The 15,675-nt window shown below is 36.6% G+C and overlaps 1 protein-coding gene across 1 annotated transcript in view; it reads right to left on the bottom strand.

Annotated features, from left to right (window-relative positions):
• LOC128210402 (hephaestin-like protein) overlaps nt 1–15,675 on the bottom strand; it is a 32,225-nt gene extending 16,550 nt beyond the window's left edge. The window contains exons 1-3 of the mRNA XM_052914745.1: nt 15,253–15,675; nt 4,230–4,352; nt 3,780–3,910 (exon numbers count right to left, since the gene is read on the bottom strand). Of these exons, the coding sequence (XP_052770705.1) occupies nt 3,780–3,910; nt 4,230–4,352; nt 15,253–15,398 (400 nt within the window). The 5' untranslated portion in view covers nt 15,399–15,675. The remainder of the gene's footprint in view (nt 1–3,779; nt 3,911–4,229; nt 4,353–15,252) is intronic.

Genomic DNA, 15,675 nt, shown 5'->3' on the forward strand with positions numbered 1-15,675 from the left:
AGACGTCAATACAGACCACCAAGACGTCATTAAAGACCATCAAGATGTTACATCAGACGAAAACGAATCAATACAGACCATAACAACTTCAATATAGACCATAAAGACGTCGATACAGACCACAAAGACGTCAATACAGACCATAAAGACGTCAATATAGAACATAAAGACGTCAATACAGACCATAAAGACGTCAATACAGACCATAAAGACGTTTATACAGACCATTAGATGTTAATACAGACCAAAACGACGATTAAATAGACCATAACAAGGTCATTACAGACCATCAAGATGTTACAACAGACGAAAACGACGTCAATACAGATCATTACGACGTCAATACAGACCATAACGACGTCAATACAGACCATAACTAAGTTTATGAACCATAACGAAGTAAAAACAGACCATAACGACGTTAATACAGACCATAACGATGTTTAAACAAACCATAACGATTTTTAGGCCATAACGACGTTAATACAGACCATAACGACAGCATGGCGATAGAAACGTGTAATATCCAGGACGAGTGTCAAAAAGTGACAGTAAGGCAGGGACCGGGTTGATCCCTATGTCACATACATACTTAAGTCAAATCTCTATCTCAAACTCATTTTACCACATACATCATACGAATTATTCAAATTTAATACATGTTCAAAAGTGTAATATGTTCTGCATTATGTTATTTATATGACCTTTAAGCACTACTTCAACTAGTTCAAAGATAGTTGATTTTATAGCAAATATTGAACTTGAGTTCAATATTTCAATTTTGTTTTACTTTTGCTCTTAAATACTTTTTTAATAATAAGTATTCTGAGCAATGATGCTTTTTATCAACATCAACGAATGCCTTTAAAAAGATTTAGAAAAATAACATGAACTATTTTGAATCTGGTTATGCAAATATGAAGTAAATGAATGCATGAGATTGACATTTGACTTACAGTAATGTTTTTCATGATTCTTGGGCAAATGTTGTCTGATTTATCTGGGAAGAGTTACCTTAATATCTTTCCTGTATACGCTCTAGGTAATTACTTTTTCGCACTTAGATTGAAAGAGAGGATGTTTTATGAACTCGGAAAAGTAAGAGTGAAATTACTAGAACAGTTGATTTATAAATGAAGGCATGTTCTTAATCTATTTTTGTATAAAATTATTAGTTAATATGTTACCGCACAAGTACATATGATTTGTATTTGTCACCATTGTGCACTTTATGCCTCATGGGTCTACGGCCTTCTGGTTGATTATAAATAATACTTGAAACTTAAAAACTTGAAACTATATTGCTCCGTTTATAATATTCCCGTGTCATTTGAATGGTTTTTAAAGCTTCACTCTCACAGATTTACCGTTTATTTTTTGTCTTGGAATGAGCAAATTTTTGCGTAATTATCTGAAAACTAGTGATATAAGACTGCTGAAAAAAGAGCAGATCGCAGTTTTTCATATTTACCTTCAAAAAATAATGATTTATGGCTAACGCTTTAAGACATAAAACACTTTTTTTAACATAAATATGAAAACCTGCGATCTGATTTTTTTTATCATCAATCTTATATCACTGGTTTCAATGCATTTTGCAAAAAGCGGCTCGTTCCAAAACAAAAACAAATAAAAACAAGTTGTCCAAACGTTCAACCTTTGAAATAGCAGCTTTAATGCTATATTTACAATCTAAATATATCATATATCAAGTGTATACTAATAACACACAGCAATGAATTTATTTGTAATATGAAGTATAATTTTGAAAATCGGCTACAAACATCATTTTAAATATGACGTCATGGTAAAATGCAAATGGGCGAAGTTATACTTCAATACACGCACTAGCATTGGCCATAATTCAGCCAACTTGCAGGGATAGACCTCTTTGAACTCTCCATACTAAACTATAATGCAGCCAAGATGCGTGTATTGACCTCTGTACACGCTCCATCAATGGCCAAAATTCAGTAAATGGGCGCGGATATACCTCTGTACACGCTCCATCATTGGCAAAAATTCAGTCAATGGGTGCGGATAGACCTCTGTACACGTTCCATCATTGGCAAAAATTCAGTCAATGGGTGTGGATAGACCTCTGTACACGCTCCACGCTCCATCATTGGCAAAAATTCAGTCAATGGGCGCGGATAGACCTCTGTACACGCTCCATCATTGGCAAAAATTCAGTCAATGGGCGCGGATAGACCTCTGTACACTCTCAATCATTGGCAAAAATTCAGTCAATGGGCGCGGATAGACCTCTGTACACTCTCCATCATGGAACATAATGCAGGCAGTCAGCGCTAATAGACCTCTGTACACTCTCCAACATGGAACATAATGCAGCCAATTGCAGCGGATATGCCTATATACACGCACAATCAAGGACCAAACTGAACACTAATGCAGCATATGGGCGCGGATAGTCCTCTATACACTCACAATCAAGGACCAAACTGAACACTAATGCAGCATATGGGCGCGGATAGTCCTCTATACACTCACAATCAAGGACCAAACTGAACACGAATGCAGCATATGGGCGCGGATAGTCCTCTATACACGCACAATCAAGGACCAAACTGAACATTAATGCAGCATATGGGCGCGGATAGTCCTCTATACACTCACAATCAAGGACCAAACTGAACACTAATGCAGCATATGGGCGCGGATAGTCCTCTATACACTCACAATCAAGGACCAAACTGAACACTAATGCAGCATATGGGCGCGGATAGTCCTCTATACACTCACAATCAAGGACCAAACTGAACACTAATGCAGCATATGGGCGCGGATAGTCCTCTATACACTCACAATTAAGGACCATTATGAACCATAATGCAGGCAATGGGCGCGAATAGACCTCTTTACACTCTCCATCATGGAACATAATGCAAGCAGTCAGTGCTAATACACATCTATACCGGAACATAATGCAGCCAATTGCAGCGGATAGAACTCTATACACTCTTCATCATGGAACATAGTGCAGCCAATTGCAGCGGATAGACCTCTATACACTCTCCATCATGGAACATAATGCAGCCAATTGCAGCGGATAGAACTCTATACACTCTTCATCATGGAACATAGTGCAACCAATTGCAGCGGATAGACCTCTATACACTCTCCAACATGGAACATAATGCAGCCAATTGCAGCGGATAGACCTCTATACACTCTCCAACATGGAACACAATGCAGCGAATTGCAGCGTTTAGACCTCTATACACTCTCCATCATGGAACATAATGCAGGCAGTCAGCGCTAATAGACCTCTATACACTCTCCAACATGGAACATAATGCAGTCAATTGCAGCGAATAGACCTCTATACACTCTCCAACATGGAACATAATGCAGCCAATTGCAGCGGATAGACCTCTATACATTCTCCATCTTGGTACATAATGCAGTCAATTGCAGCGGATAGACCTCTATACACTCTCCAACATGGAACATAATGCAGCCAATTGCAGCGGATATACCTCTATACACTCTCCAACATGGAACATAATGCAGCCAATTGCAGCGGATAGACCTCTATACATTCTCCATCTTGGTACATAATGCAGTCAATTGCAGCGGATAGACCTCTATACACTCTCCAACATGGAACATAATGCAGCCAATTGCAGCGGATATACCTCTATACACTCTCCAACATAGAACATAATGCAGTCAATTGCAGCGGATAGACCTCTATATACTCTCCATCATGGAACATAATGCAGGCAATGGGCGCGGATAGACCTCTTTACACTCACCTTCGTGGGATTTCGTGTAAAAGAGACCATGTGGATGGATGGAGATGTTGGCTGACGACTGAGTGACCATGTTCTGGAATGTGACCACCAGCATGTCCCCTACCTCCCCTCGCAACACCGGACCCACGTACCTACAATATAGACAGGGGGTTATAGACTATGGTATGGAATATTATAGTTCTACCTCCCCTCGCAACACCTGCCCCACGTTACTTTAATATAGACAATGGATCTTACACCATGGTATGGATAATTATAATCCCCTCGCAACACCTGCCCCACGTAACTTTAATACCAAAAAATGTATCGATCATGTTGCCGACAGAACGCGAACACGCTATATCGCCTTAATAATTGTTAATCAACATAATGCGTTTAACATGAGTTGTCGACCATATTTTCACGTCATCCATACATACTATATACGCTTCCATAGAACAGGGAACTCACCCTTGGTATGCAGGTTTATAAATTTCTTGTGAAAACGAGGAGTCTGTAAACTGTTTGTATACAGCCTTCATATACTTGCTCCCTATTCGATCTTTTGCAGACTTTATTTTGAGATCAGCTTCGCTGGAAATAAAAAAAAGCATAATGTAACACAATATCTCTGAGAAAACTGATACCAAAATCCAGCTATTCAAAATAATATTCCTATTACTGATTTAGCATGTGATACTGATTAACTTTAATAAATGTACATTATTATTGTTTTTTTTAAATAAGGCCATCCCATCAAACAAAATAAAATGTTGAACACTAAATTATCATTAAGCACTTAAAAAGGCATTTATTCTACGAATTATCATCACATTACAAGAAAGTCATTATTATTTTTATGGCCATAAATTACATCAGTCAGTAATCAAAATGAACATACCATAAATCGGGGTCAATATTAAAACAATGTTAACATACATCAGTGACATATTAATATAATTATGTGCCTCGACAAGGCAAGTGTGGGAAAGACATGTTTACAGCTCATTAATTGATTGATACATTTGTATTAGCCATAACGTCGTACAAAATAAAACATTGATCGCTCATAAACGTCGCCTTGTCTAGTCATTTCACTATAAAGAGATGTTTGGGGACACAAAAATCTCCCGTCGATGGAGTCGAAAGAGAAAATAATGTACGTAGATATTTCCAGGCATATGTTTCATTTTAGTGTTGATGATGATGATGATGATGGTGATGATGGTAATGAGGAGGAGAGGGGGAAGGGGAAGGGTCGTGGTGGTGGTGGTGGTGGTGGCGATAGTGGTGATGGTGACGGTGACGGTGATGGAAAAGATGATGATGACGGTGACAAAGACGAAGACGACGGGGAATGATGATGATGATGATTATCATCATCAAAATGACGATCATGATGATGATGTTTTTTTATATTGATTGTCACCAAATGCTACATTACATGTATTTTATACGCCTACAACGACACCATTTATTTTCAAAGAGAACTATTTTTATTCAATCACTGAACTGTTAATGATACATTACGACATACAATATAAGTCCATATAATTAGTCTTTATGATTTATGAGTCCGCTGTACTGCATCAGCTCAATAAGGTTGACATATAGGCCATAAAAAATATATGGGTTACTAGTCAATGCATTTCTTGAAATTGCAAAAACCATTATAACGTTTTAGGCGTAACTATATATCTTTGTAAACGTGAACGTTAAAACGTATCAGGGTTGTTTTCGCAGTATACGTACGGAAAGTAAAACTGCATATTATCTTACTGAAACTGTAGTTAAGCGAACGTCAAATCTCTTTAACTTTAATTGTCTGAAGAGGTGGGTTTTTTCTTCAAATAAATAGATACTTGTTCTTCTCTAAACTAGTAAATTCAGGACTCCGTCAAAGCAATTGAATACCTCCTTAATTGACTTTAGGCGGTCTCTAATTATATGTTGCTATCATTTATATTTAACTTTTGCTAACATTTAAATTGACAATCTTATTCAAAATCAATACATACCCATGTATAACAAACATCAATTTTGACTGATTAACCTTTAACAACTTACTAAATAATGCATTTATGGAAAATTTTAATTACTGATAACAAAATTGTAACAGTGTATTTAATAGCAGAAAGCTCAAACATATTAAATGATTGGTGAGTGCTCAAAAATTACTGTGGTTTGCTGTAGTCTCATAAGGTAGAAATACCGTGTTTTATGCTCATTTCTTTCAAATTTAACTCGTAATCCCATAGTTTAGGAACCATTGTTTTCGATATTTATTTACCCTTTTTTGACCAATATAAAAAATATATTTGTGGTAAATCTTATCTGGGAGTAAGATTGCATCTTTAATTGTTGCTCTCCCATATTGAATTAGGGACCTCTTCAAATCGATTGAAGTTTTAATTCAATTAATGATTTGAAGATAGCTCCAATTCTATCGAATCCGGACTTTATGATTATTATGTTATTTTGCAAATAAGCACTTTAATTCAATTGCTGAGATCATTCATTCGGCTAAATTTGAAACAACACAATTAAATGATTTTAATAGGAATATCTCGAATTGAATTAGAGTTTCTTATTGATTTGGAGGATATATCGTATTAAATTGAAGAGCTTTTCAAACTCAGTCGATTTGGAGATGTCTTAAAATTAATTGAAGAGCTCTTTGAATGATTCGGAGAGATCTTTCCTTAAATTGACGCCATCATTAATTCGAATCTAGCTCTCTTTAATGAAATTGAGGAGCTCTATAATAATTTAAAAAAGCTCTTCAAATCTATGAGTTTATGTAGATTTGGCGTTCCATAGTTGTTGCACAACACTATTGTGGAGTGGGCCTTTAAAGGGACAAGACACCAGATTATACAATTGCAAGAAAAACATCACGAAAATTGTCAAAAACTTACATAAAATTGACATCGTGTACAACGCACTGAATCTGGCTTACGGATGTATCACATCGCTTACTACCGTGGCACATGCAACTTAAGAAGTTTTTGCGCAGTTTTCCAATTCGAAATTCACCATGGTTGTCTTCCACGTAAATCCCAGTAAGTTTAAAAATAGCATCAGTATATTTATCTGTACTCATTAACAGATATGATTTAAACTGGGAAACCATTATGCGCTATTTTAAACGGGAAAATACAGATAAGACAGCAACATAATTGTCGCGCTTATTATTATGATCACATAAAGTGATGTGTTGTCGGCATCCTAGTACCTCAAATTGACATTTTAGGCTTGTTTTGAGGGAACACTGTATTTGCCAATTTTAAAACCATCTGGTGTCTAGTCCCTTTGACATTTAAACCAATCATGTATGGGAAAACCGCGAGAGACCGACAACAGTAAACAATTGCATCAGTTAATGATCATATATACAAAGACGTACATTTCGTGCACGGTGAAAAACAAGATGACCAACCAACGTCTTTATTGACCACGATTTTACTTAAAAATTTAACGTTGACCAACGATGAAAAAGCAGAAACAGCACAATGCTCACCGACGTAATGCCACCGCAACACGATGACGGAGGTTGCGACCGCCAGAACGTGGAACATGGCACATTAAAAGTCAGCGAAGTTTATTTACGGGACATTGAAATAATTTATGTAATTTTAAAAACACGCTATTCGCTTCTCATTAACCTCCAGAAAAGGGGAAATAAAACTGTCACTTAAAAGTGCTTAACGTTTTCACAAGGTGTCAGAGGAGCCTGGTTTGGAGTGTGAGTCAGCAGGTCAGCACACTAGCTGTCTGTTTTGGGAGAAACTGAGAACGAATAATAGAAGCGATAATTTTTTTTTTAAATACTTCCTCGAAATTCACGTTGAAAAGTTTAAATGTCGGCAATGCACATCCTCTTCATCAGAGTGATGATGATATGTGTACGTTAGATTAATCATTAACTACAAACCTCTGATAAATGAAAATGGCAATTCAAGGCCCACTAAATCAATACCAAATCATGTATATAAATTATATGTTGTTTATGTAAACGTATATAAACGTTAAAGACGCCCCTTGACTCTCAATATAGCAGACGGACTCAGAAAGACGGTCGTTGGCCTAAGGTCACAGACTACTAAACAAATTCCGTATAAATTCTATAGACAACCGACCAATTTGCACGCGGAATAACACTGATTTCTAGTCCTTCACGACCCCCAATACCACAAAAGAGAAGAAAGCTCCACTTGTGTTCTAAACATAAAACAAAATTAGAAAAAAAGTTACGTTCCTCCTTCGAAAAAATAAAATTGGTTGAACTTAACCAATGTGTATTCGGTAAAATGACAATATCCGGTGTACGAGGACAAACAATGCGGGTGAAATGTTAACAATAAAAAAATAGATCCAGCATGTTCAGCCTGTTTTTGAAATAACAAACCATTCATCTTCAAACCCTATTAATATGGAAGGTAGCTAATGGTTTCAGGTGGTATAACCATGCTTTGTTTAACATTTTTGAGACAGGTATTTTGGTGATATTTTGCCAAAAAAATAAAACAAATTCAGCATGAATTGATAATTTGTTAGCAACCTGCATTACACAGAATTTTCTCACTTCACACATATTACAGCTTTAGGAAATTTTGGACTCAATCAAAATGCATGTTTTGTCAATTGCCATGAATTTCTTGTTCTGATTTATGTGTCGGGTGTATGCAATATGACTTGTCTAGTCATTTCACTAAAAAGAGATGTTTGGGGACACAAAAATCTCCCGTCGAAGGAGTCGAATGAAAATTTCATGTACGTAGATATGTCCAGCCAAATTTTTCATCTTGGCTAATTCATGATGCGGGAGACAAAACAATCATATTATAGTTCAGTCTTCAATTAATATCTATGGTCACCAAATGCCTACATGCATTTAACTTATACGCCTACAATGACGCCATTTATTTTTCAAAGAGAACTACTTTACTCAATCAGTGCGTGTGTATGCGATATGACTTTAGGGTTTCCAAGAATACCATAAAGGTCCCTTAATCGCTCACCTATCCTCAAATCGCACAAACTTGCCTAGAAAAAAATGATATTGCGTTCGTCCATGTTCACTAATAAACAAATAATACAAGAGAACAGAATATGTATTTTTACTTAAACATAAACAGCTCATCGTCACATACACAAATACACACACACATATTCAATAGATACATGCACAATTACATTATAATACGTTTTAAATGATTTTACAGTATATTTATCGCTATTTATAGAAATTACACAAACTGCGTCAACCTTGTTACCCACGGATGGTTGACATGAAAGTGAGCTAATAAAATAAAGTAACCTTGGCGACATGAGAACCAAGCACGGCAGTGTGATTTATCATGGAGAAAAACACACGATCCGTTATTTGGGGTTGATGGATTGAGAAAAAGCGATTACAATTAAACGCTAAAAGAATAAGTCAACACGTAATATGTAGTCTCCAGGCGATTTTGTTGGTAATAAACTAGCTTTGGTTAAAAAGCAAACAGTGTATGTGTGGTAACAGTGTATGTGTGGTAACAGTGTATGTGTGGTAACAGTTTCAAATAAATTGAAATTATCGAAACCCCCTCCGGAGTATGTGTGTGAAGTTGGCTCAGCCATCGGCAATCGACATTCGATATTATATAGCAAATCTACAATGTCGAGCTGCAATGTCGAGCTGGACGGAATTCTAGCTCGACATTCGATATTATATAGCAAATCTTTAATGTCGAGGTTCAATGTCGAGCTGGACGGAATTCTAGCTCGACATTCGATATTATATAGCAAACCTTCAATGTCGAGCTGCAATGTCGAGCTGGACGGAATTCTAGCTCGACATTCGATATTATATAGCAAATCTTCAATGTCGAGCTGCAATGTCGAGCTGTACGGAATTCTAGCTCGACATTCGATATAATATAGCAAATCTTCAATGTCGCGCTGCAATGTCGAGCTGGACGAAATTCTAGCTCTACATTAGATATTTTATAGCAAATCTTCATTGTTTAGCTGCAATGGCGAGCTGGACGGAATTCTAGCTCATCATTAGATATTATATAGCAAATCTTCAATGTCGAGCTGCAATTTCGAGCTGGACGGAAATTTTCATGCCGTGGCTTAATTTCGGCTTAGAAGGAATTAAACTTTGGCATTCGATAAAACAAAGTGAATTTTCAATGCAGAACGGCATCCTAGGTTGACAACCGATGACTTATAGTGTTGTGTTTTTTTAAATGTTGAGCTGTTACATCGAGCTGCATTGAATTTTAGCTCGACGTTAGATATTATACAGTAACAATGCAATGTTCCGCTGTATGGAATCATAACTCAACATTTAATATAATAGTGAACTTTTAATGTCGAGTCTGTACGTTAAGATCGACACAGTCGTAGTAGAAACAGATCAAATATACTTTTAGTCGTTTTGATTTTTATTTTTTGTGCAGATTCTACTCATTCAGCAATGTGCGTGAAGATAGCACCGCAGCACCGCAGCACCGCAACACCGCAGCACCACGGTGATATCACCGCAACCACGGTGCTAGCATCGAATCACCGGAATTTTACTAAAGCATATTAATAAGTGTTATTTTAGTATAGCATAGGAGTAGCTCTTGGTCATGGCATAGGTCACTGAACTGCGATTTTGGGCAGACTGCGGAATTTCGGTCGCATAATGTGACAATAAGCCCCGTGTTATTCAACTATTTATAGCTAATATAACTTAAAATGAGAAAAGGGGCCACTCTCACATATACCAGTGTAGCCTAGGCATGAACCTAGGTCATGACATAGGTCACTGCTCTGCGATTTTATGATGGCTTTGAGTGTTTGGTACTTATACGCTAACACCGTAGACATTTTCCATCTATTTTTCAATTATGTGTAGCGGTGATACCTTAAAAATGAGAAAGGGGGCCAGTGACACCTATACCACAGTTTAGCCTAGGCCTCTACCTAAGTCATGGCATAGGTCACTGGGCTGCAATTTAAGGCAGGTTCTGAGTGTTTGATACTTATAAGCTTACACACGAGAAAGTTTCTATCGAAATTTAAAATGTTTATTTGGGTGAGATCTGAAATATGATTAGTAGACCACTGACACCTATACTACTGTGAAGCTTAGACATTTCTGTATGTCAATGCATGGGTCACTGAACTGCGATTAAAGACAGGCTCTATTCTGTATACTTATAGGCTTATACCCGAGGTAATTTCCGTCAGAATTTCAAAAAAGTTTTAGCAGTGGTACCGTTAAAAGGAGAAAGGAGATCACTGCCTCCTATCCACAGTGTGGCTTAGGCATTGCCATAGGTTATAGCATAGGTCACTGGAGTTCGCTTTTGGACAGTCTGTGGAATTTAGGTTTAATTATGTGGATGTAAGCTCCGTAGTATTCAACTATTTATAGCGGGATATCTTATAAATATAAATATATAAATACATATTTCTTATAGATAAGAAGAGGGATCACTGACACCTAACCACAGTGTAGTCTAGACGTCAGCCTAGGACATGACATAGGACAGTGATCTGCAATTTAATGCAGGCAGTTGAACTTTGAACATTAAGGCCGTACTAGTTGAATACTACGGAGATTACATCCACATTTTTAAGGTATCACCGCTTTGCACCAATCCGATACCATATCTAAATTTATTTGCAACGTACGTTCAATTTCCTGCGTATTTTAACATTTTGCATATAGTGTAGTATCATCAGCATATATAAGTCAATCAAGGAATTTTCAATTTCAAAGGATATGTCATTAATATATATATATATATATATATATATATATATATATATATATATATATATATATATATATATATATATATATATATATATATATATATATATATATATATATTAGAAAAAGAATAGGACCAAGAATGGATCCTTGAGGAACTCCAGACCTTATACATCTTCGTGAAGATTGGGAATCCCCAAACTCAAACAATTTGGTGTCTATCTTTTCAGTTATCAGTTGAACGGAATTATCACTGAAATTGTATAATTTCAATTAATTTAAAAGTATTTGGTGATTTACTAGACTTAACCCCTTTCGTAAATCAAGAAAGAGAGCACCTACATAGTTTCCATTGTCAATTCCATTAAATTAATCATCAATTATTCTTATCAACGCTGTGTGACAAGAATGTTTTTCTCGAAATCCAGATTAAAATGCATGTATGATATTCGTATTTTTTTAAAAATATGTTTTGATTTGATCTGCCAAGTGCCGTTCAAACACCTTTGACAATGTTGGAAGGATATAAATTGGCCTATAATTATTTGGATCATTGCGATCAGAAGATATATATATATATATATTCCAGCTCGACATTGAAGATTTTCTATGTAATATCGAATGTCGATTCTCGATTGCCGATGACTGTGCCAACTTTACACACATCTCCGGAGTCAGTTTCGTCAGTTCTTTTTATCCGAAAACTAGCTCACTTTTCAAAACAACATGGCGGACAGCGATCCAAGGCGTGTGTTGAAAAAGCTTTTAGTTAAAACGGGTAAACGACCATAGGTAGTATCGTTATTTTGAAGAAATTCAGAAATAATGGCTACATGCAATGCCTCCAACATATTAATGCAACTGCACACAAAACTATGCGTTCGTTACTTCAAGCAAAACTTTTGAAAGAGATTTCAAAACCGCCGAAATTCTTGAATCCAAAACTGAAAATAGTTTTGTATCAACAAAAAAATGCAACTCTAATTCCTTAGGCTTGGTGAAATTCGAAATTTTAACTGGAATTTTGCGGGATTTTTTCTACAATAACCCTTTTTTAAACTTTCCCGTGTACCTTGTACAACTCTGAAATAAGGAGTCGTTCAGTATTTGGACACGTGGTCGTGTGAAAACATAAACAGTAAATCTTTTTTAGGCCAAATGTTAAAGCCATTACATACGTTGAAAAAGTACAACATCACGGATGGTGACCCATATCAGATATTCGTGATACCAAATATGGATTACAGAGGAAATAAATGTGACAAGAAACCAATTGACCCCTCCCCCGCGGCTGTGATGGATGGAGCTCCGGGCGCGTGGGAGGGTTAATGGTGCCGCCAGGTGGCTGCGCGCAGCAATCTGACCGGTACTGGACAGTTATATATAATGACCATTGTCACTGAGGTGCTAAGATGCTAATTTAATGTTTGATTTACACGTAGTTGCGTGAAGTGCTTCACTTCGTATTATATATGTGATAAATGAAACGGGGAAAACACCAACCACTTACATGAGCTAATTATGGTTGATACTATTTTTGGACCTATGAGATGGCAGTATTTTTCGAATTTTTTTTTTTAATGCACTACTTGCATGACGTTGACGTTTAATTTCCACAATGATAGACGTTTTATTTTCTGTATGCAACAAGTTATGTGATTGTTTTCTAGTTTCACGCTTCCACTTATCTTGGGCACAGAGGCAGGGTGCGTTGTTATGCCTTACTCGTATGATAAAGCCCCCACCCCAACATAGATTATAGAATAATAAAATAAAAAGTATAATTTAGTTACTTATTACTAGATACAGTTCCCCATCATTATTAATACTCATGTGAATATTTATTTATTTTGCTTTTATTAATTTATTTTCGGGGAAGGGACGAGGTCATAGGGGTGTGGCATAACAACGCACCCTGCCCCTGTGATCTGGGTAGGGAAAAATACAGATAAAACAGAAAAAGATGCACGCCTCCTGAAAGTATATATGGTGCAAGAACATCGGCGATTGTGACACATGTAATACTTTTTTGATTGGATGAGCTAATAACGTATAACATGTAACGCATCCGTATTGCCACCTTTTGATTGCAACCAAAAAACATACGCCCAAATTGGTGACTGCTTATTTATGTCGTCTGTTACGCTGTTTTTAAGTTTTGCTTTGATTTGACAGTAGCTTGCGGTATTTTAATGTCAATAGACACAAGTGGTTATTGTAATCATACACAAACATGCACTGATATTATGGTTAAAACTAATTATGAAAATATGTATGTTTGTAATTCATTAAACTTACGTAAAATGATTAAGTTGTCCATTGCCATTATGTTTCATAATTAGCAAAGTCAGCATTTGACAAAAAAACATGTATACCTGACATGCTGTGTGCTCAATTTCCAAGTATAATTTTCATCATTAGCTTTAAGTATTTTGAAAAGCATTTTGTATTAAGGTATTTTGCTGAATATAGACAAAATATAATTTTATACACTTAATATCTTTATAATTTACAACGTATATTATTGGACAAATACTATTACATAACATATACACATACGTTGAAACACATATACCCATCTTTAAAAAACACTGACCCCCAAAAGATATCGCAGAAAAAAAATGCGACGTACAGATTACCAAAGGCCATTTTTCGCAGGGAGGGGGTGCAAAAAAACAACATAGCCACTTTCGAACGAAATATTGTTCGCATTGAGGTACGGGCGCAACAACTTTGCCCCCCCCCCCCCTCCCCGAAAATATTTATATCTTTGACCATTTACAATCTCTTTTATTAAGGTACCATTTGGCGCCAAACCCTTGAGCAAACTTTAACTTCTACAATCTCATCTGATGAAATGAACTTCACGTATAAGGTGTATTCTGCAAAACCTCCCAATTTGTCTGGTAAAATTATGATGTATTATTACAAAGTTTGCATTTATTATTAATGTTCATAATTTGTCCCAAGTCACAACGTGTCACAGGAAAAGCTTCAGACTAAACTATTCACTGTGCAGTAAAAGTGTTTCAATCATTAATCTATGTGAATTTATAACAAATAAAACGATGACATTTAATGTCTTCGCATTCGTCAACATAATCATTTAACAACCGATAAACATGTAATCGAGCTTCAAGAGCAGATTTATGGACTGTCAGCTGCAAAAAATATATTGAACATATGGTGTGCGATTTATGGGGCTTCTCTGTCGCTAAGAACGCCCTCGTCAAAGTTCAGATCTGGAAACATGGTCCTAAATCGTAGTTTATTACCTTCAAGCCAATGTTTAAAATAAATCATTTTTTCCGTACCTGCGAGAACATGCTTAAATATGGGGGAGTGGGGGAGGGGGTGGGCTTGTAGGGGGAGCAGACTTGCAATTAGACATAAAAAAAACGTTCAGGTAAACACGAGAGGGCTGGGGATGCGAGAGTTTTTTTTTTTTTGGGGGGGGGGGGAAATGGAGGAAATGGCGATGTTTAAGAGTGTAATAGCGGAACGAGGAGATGTGAGTTCTGATGGGTTTATACCTACATGTTTGGTAATGTAAACAGTGGTCAAATTTCCATCGACCAAAGACCACTATATATACCGCTTATACAATTGTTGAAAAAAAGACCAACGACCAAGTTGCTGTACCAAAATGGGTAATGGGGGAGGGACAGGGTTATATTTTGGAAAAGGACTGGTCAAAATAGTTATTAATTAACCAGGATATTATATATGGCCTACCTTTGATGATTGAAGACGAGGTCACGGCCGCTGGGTGCATAGTCCCACTCCTGGTCCACCGCCGCTATGTAATATCTCCGTATGGCACATTCCCCCCTGCTTAAAAGCAGTGAAAATAAAACTAACAAATTCACTAACACTCGCATCTTTACGTTATGTTCCGCTCTCGATACGTTACGTTCCAGAATACATTGTCCGATTACATATTATCCATCATTCACTGTGAAAATGCTATCCGTTAACGCTGAATTTTAACGTGTTTTCAATGACACAACGTTTTTTAGCTATGCAGCGATCCGTTCACAATCTGGCGTTAATATTTTCTTCACGTTGGATTCTGATTACGCATTGTTTCATTTAAATAAGTTTTATGTAAGTACGTTTTATTTTACTGCATGCATGACTAGGCGGACGAAGATGAGC

Source organism: Mya arenaria, chromosome 12 (assembly GCF_026914265.1).
Source record: "Mya arenaria isolate MELC-2E11 chromosome 12, ASM2691426v1".
Classification (NCBI taxonomy): domain Eukaryota; kingdom Metazoa; phylum Mollusca; class Bivalvia; order Myida; family Myidae; genus Mya; species Mya arenaria.